This window comes from Amphimedon queenslandica, unplaced genomic scaffold (assembly GCF_000090795.2).
Source record: "Amphimedon queenslandica unplaced genomic scaffold, v1.1 AMPQUscaffold_11736, whole genome shotgun sequence".
NCBI classification, from domain to species: Eukaryota; Metazoa; Porifera; class Demospongiae; order Haplosclerida; family Niphatidae; genus Amphimedon; species Amphimedon queenslandica.
In genome coordinates this window covers 1,542-6,153 of record NW_003548022.1, presented here as the reverse complement: position 1 = coordinate 6,153, position 4,612 = coordinate 1,542, and the positions used below count along the sequence as shown (strand labels likewise).

The window sequence follows — 4,612 nt, the reverse complement described above, 5'->3', positions numbered from 1 at the left end:
TGTCTTAGAGCTAGCCTGGCTTCAGGAGTCTACTACTGTCTGGACCACATGGCACTTCAATCTTCAGGGGTAAGTCACATAATAATACCATGAATATCTTTAAAGCACTAATGAATATCTTCAAATACCAATGAATATAGTTTAAATAGGTTATACACCTCCTAGTCGGGATTCATACTATTTTAATCCCTCCTAGTCGGTGTAAAACCTATATTTTAAAGGTGCCTTTAGGTACAGAGCAGGGTTTCCCAGAGAGCATGCTAAGTGAGCTAAACAGCATGCTTCATAAGCTAGCAAGCAATAGACCCCCTGCAGTAGGCGTGGTCAATGTGTGTAGGCATTTAAGTTGGCCATGTTGGTGTACATGTGTTGCATGCAATGTCTGCAAGAAACAGCTTTTTGCCAGGATACTTTTCCTCTCTGGAAAATCATGATGCCAGGAAGCAGTACCAAGAAAATATCTCTAGTATTAATGGATTGGATCCTTATGAAACCTTGAGAAGTGATCTCATCGGGCTCAAAATGACTATGCTAAAATGCTTTTTATGCTTTTAGTTAGGATAATTTTAGTACCGTATAGCTTGGTATTTTCGTGGGTCGATATTTTCGTGGTTTGCTCCTAGTGGGACAATTTGTGGTTTAATTTTCGTGGTTGACAGTTTACATAGCCTGTAAGGGATGGCACTTCAATGATTTCGTGGGTTTAAATTTCATGGGCAGCCCATAACCACAAAAACCACGAAATTTATATTCCACGAAAATTTCAAGCTATACGATATTTTAGTATTAAGGCTACTCCACAAGTTGGTGCTAGACCCTCAATACAGCAAAAGTCTCTGTATGCATGATATTCATTGTTTTCTTCTCTTGTTTAGTGTGTTGTAAAGCCAGCTTGAATAATAAAAATAATAATATAGATGGTATGCATGCATAATAATAACATAGATGGTATGCATCCAGCCCAAAAATTTTTTGGGCCGGATAAGTGAGGGAAATTCTTGTTAAAGCTCCAAATGACAAATTTAGAATTGTCATTGCTAAGGTAAGTGAATTCAGTAGCAGTCAAGTTATGCTAATGTTCTATGGGTAAACCATTCTATGCCAGAGAATTATTGATCCCATGGATCATTGCAGAGAAGGATAGAAAGATTGTAGCAGGTCATTGTGACTGCATGGCAGGTCTTGGAGGGACCTGCTCACATGTAGCCTCTTTTTTGTGGGCTATTGAGTGCATGCACGGTGGTATATAACTTGTCATCATGAATCAATGACTGTGACACAAAAGAAAACGGCTTATTGGGCAATTCCAAATGCAGTTCAAGGTGTGCCATATACCACAGTTAATGACATGAGTTTTCTTGGGAAGAAAAGGAGTCATAGCATTCTCTTTTCTTGCTACTCATCATCATGATCAACATGCACTATCACCCGGCATTGCCATCTGCATGTAGTTCAACATCAATGACACATCTAGTTTTCCCACAATCTACATCTTCACAACAGTCCTCAAGTGAGCAAGGAGCTCAAGTTTCTACTGATTCACATGGTTGCTCATCATCAACATCTGGCTCAGTCGGTTGTATTCTGCTGCTGCATTGTCTTTGAGTCCCCCCACAGATGAAGGACTTAGCAAGCTCTTTGCTAGTTTAGGGGTTCTTGCAATGCTCTTGTAGTTAAGAAGCTCATCACCAGTGTATGGGCTTTGTGTTACTACTAGGTAAGGTACATAGCAGTATGGACACTGCAGCCTGGGGCCATGTCAATATCATCTAGCCAATCACTCCTCAAGGCCGATCCAATCCATTAATACTGGAGAGTTTTTCTTGGTACTGCTTCCTGGCATTATCATTTTCCAGGGAGGAAAGGTATCATAGCAAAAAAGCTCTGTTTCTTGCAGTCATTGCATTTAAAGATGTACACCAAAATGGTTGACAAGAAACGCCTACATACATTGACCACGCCTACTGCAGGGGGTCTATACAATACAAGACATCGCATTTGTAGTAACTTTAAAATTTATTAAAAAATCCAACTTTGATTGGAATGAGTGAGTTCAAAATTTCTACACAACATAAAGTTCAGTCAGGCAATATAGCTAAAAATTGGTATAGTATGTAATTTTTAATTTTTGCAACTACATTGAGGTAATCTAATGGTCAAAATTTTATTAGTCAAACTTTTTTAAAAGCATTTTTTGAAAAATTTCCATTTCTAATATTTAAGTGTAAAATGGATGTTATATGTAAGACATTGTAAACATGTACCTTGTTTATTGGCCTCAGTCAGGGCCTCCTGTAGTGATACTTTGTTCTGATGAGCCACTTGTAGTTCTTGATGTAAAGACTGGATGTATCTCTGAAGCTTCATTTCCTTCTCTGTGGGATATTCTATTAGCTGATCCATCCACCATGTTCTGGTTTTGCTGTATGATGAATACTTTTCTTGATATTTCTTGCAAGTGAGATCATTACCATCCAGTACTGACAGTACTATCCACTCACCAGCTTCAGTATATACTGAGAATTAATTGTATTTAATTTATAAAATGATAATGTTTGAAAATACACCCACACATACAGTGGTATCGTATAGTGTCTACAGCATACAAAATGAATGAAAAATGTATGTCATACATAATAGAAACTGCAATTTACAAATATTGTACATGCCGTAAAACTGGGTGTGACATTTTAAATATAATCACGTATTTAATCCTTGTATCCTTCCAAATGATTAAAATTAACTTACCTAATTCAATTATTATCATTATTCTATCAGACTGAGTGACAAATGTAACTCTTGGCTTTATCATTCCTCCATCATCACGTATATATTCCAACCTTTCATATCCTCCAACAATTGCAAGCCACACACAGTGTGGTGACATTGAGACTGCCGTGACTGAGTGACGGTATCTACCAGTAACAGATTGAGGCAGAGGAATCTGTAGACAATACGAAATATTACTGATACATTTCACATGTACTACACATGTACGAGTACACTAACGTATACTTGATGTATTACATAAAATTAATGTTATAAGTGCAATATCAGATTTACAAGCACTGAGCCAGAGGGCAAGGTGCTTGTAAATCAGATATCAGTGTTACATTAGTAGGAATGTCATAAAAAATTATTTCTAGTATTGTTCTGCAAGTGGCATGATGGCACACCTAGCTGACACTGCACTGTAATAGTATTTTAGCCTTGTGGCTCATTGGTATGGCCACAACCCTCAAAAAAGTGAACTATATTGCTTATTGGGGCAAACTTGGGCGAGCCCTACTGTAGCAGGAGTCTTCTGTATGTATGTATGTATGCATGTATTATGCGTACGTCTGCAGTCACGCCCATCTTCTGGTCACACCACATGTGTGCACTACTATCTATTTATCTGTCAATGATGTAATGCGGTAGCTCATTCTAATGAAATATTGTAATAAACACATGAAGCAAGAAGAAAGCTCGAGATCAACCTCAACAATTTAGCTGGAATGAAACAGATGCTCTTCTTCTTGCTTAGCTCAGAGGGTTATGATGGCATCCCAGACTCAAGATATAACTAAAAGAGTAGCCTAGCCAGTAGCAGAGTCAGCGCAATACCACAAATGACTCAAGCTCGCCCCATTAATGCATTGCATTCGACTAGTCTTTATACTTAATACTTCTACTTCTAATGCGCTTGAGGATTCATAGACTAGGGCATCAAATTTTGTGGCTCCTTATCACGCCTCGCAAGGCATAAATTTAAAATTACTTTTGGACAGTTGGCATACACCCATGGAAGTCTTGTGTAGCACAAGACTTGTGTATGCACAAGATCCTGTGGCTTTTTGTAAATGTACAAAAACCAGTCTTCTAACATGGGAATGAAGTACAATAAAGGTGAAAGCCACAGTGCACTAAATCAAACTTCTCAGGGATTGATTTACACATAACTGATTTATTGCACTGGTGGTCTGAAGTATAGCTTGAATGGAATATAATAATCGTTATAGCCTATTTAGTACTTTATGCAGTGAGGCTCTTCCGATTCTTAATATGACAAACATCATACACATACCTTCTTACAACTGAACTGACCAGTAGTGATATTATCAAATAATAAACATTCATTCATTAGTTGATCATTATTCCGTCCACCAATCACTACTAGTGCAGGTGAGGTAGAGTCACCATTGATAATAGCACTAGCATGAGCATCTCTCTCTCTAGTCCAGAGTCTCTCACCAGATATTGATCCTTCTTTCATACTTTCCCAATGCTATACATAAAACATAAACATAATACCTAATGAAATTACAAGGTACAAAAACATGTACACAAAAATCATGAAGCTCATATTTGTTGCCACAAATGGTTTTATGGCAGCTACATGTAAGACTGGGTCAAATGATGGTTCTTAAAGACTAAAAGAAGCTGATCTTCTCTCCTATCTTGAAGACGTTCACTATTAGCAATGCTCTTGAAACGTTCAAAAGAAAATGATAGCATAAACAGAACTTTCTAACTCTTGAGCAACAATCCACAAGAGAAATCCTTCCCTATGCATCAATGAACATTTTATCCAGAGTGAGTCTCTGTGACTAGTGGGTTGTCACTGCTCACA

The 4,612-nt window shown here is 37.7% G+C and overlaps 1 protein-coding gene across 1 annotated transcript; it reads right to left on the bottom strand.

The window, feature by feature from the left end:
• Positions 1-2,211: 2,211 nt before the first annotated feature.
• LOC109588974 (uncharacterized) lies at positions 2,212-4,280 on the bottom strand. The gene is made up of 3 exons (XM_020005082.1): positions 4,067-4,280; positions 2,749-2,944; positions 2,212-2,516 (listed from the first exon to the last, which is right to left on the bottom strand). Exons 1-3 carry the CDS (start codon positions 4,253-4,255, stop codon positions 2,212-2,214), a joined length of 690 nt encoding a protein of 229 aa, XP_019860641.1. The 5' UTR covers positions 4,256-4,280.
• Between the last annotated feature and the right edge of the window lie 332 nt (positions 4,281-4,612).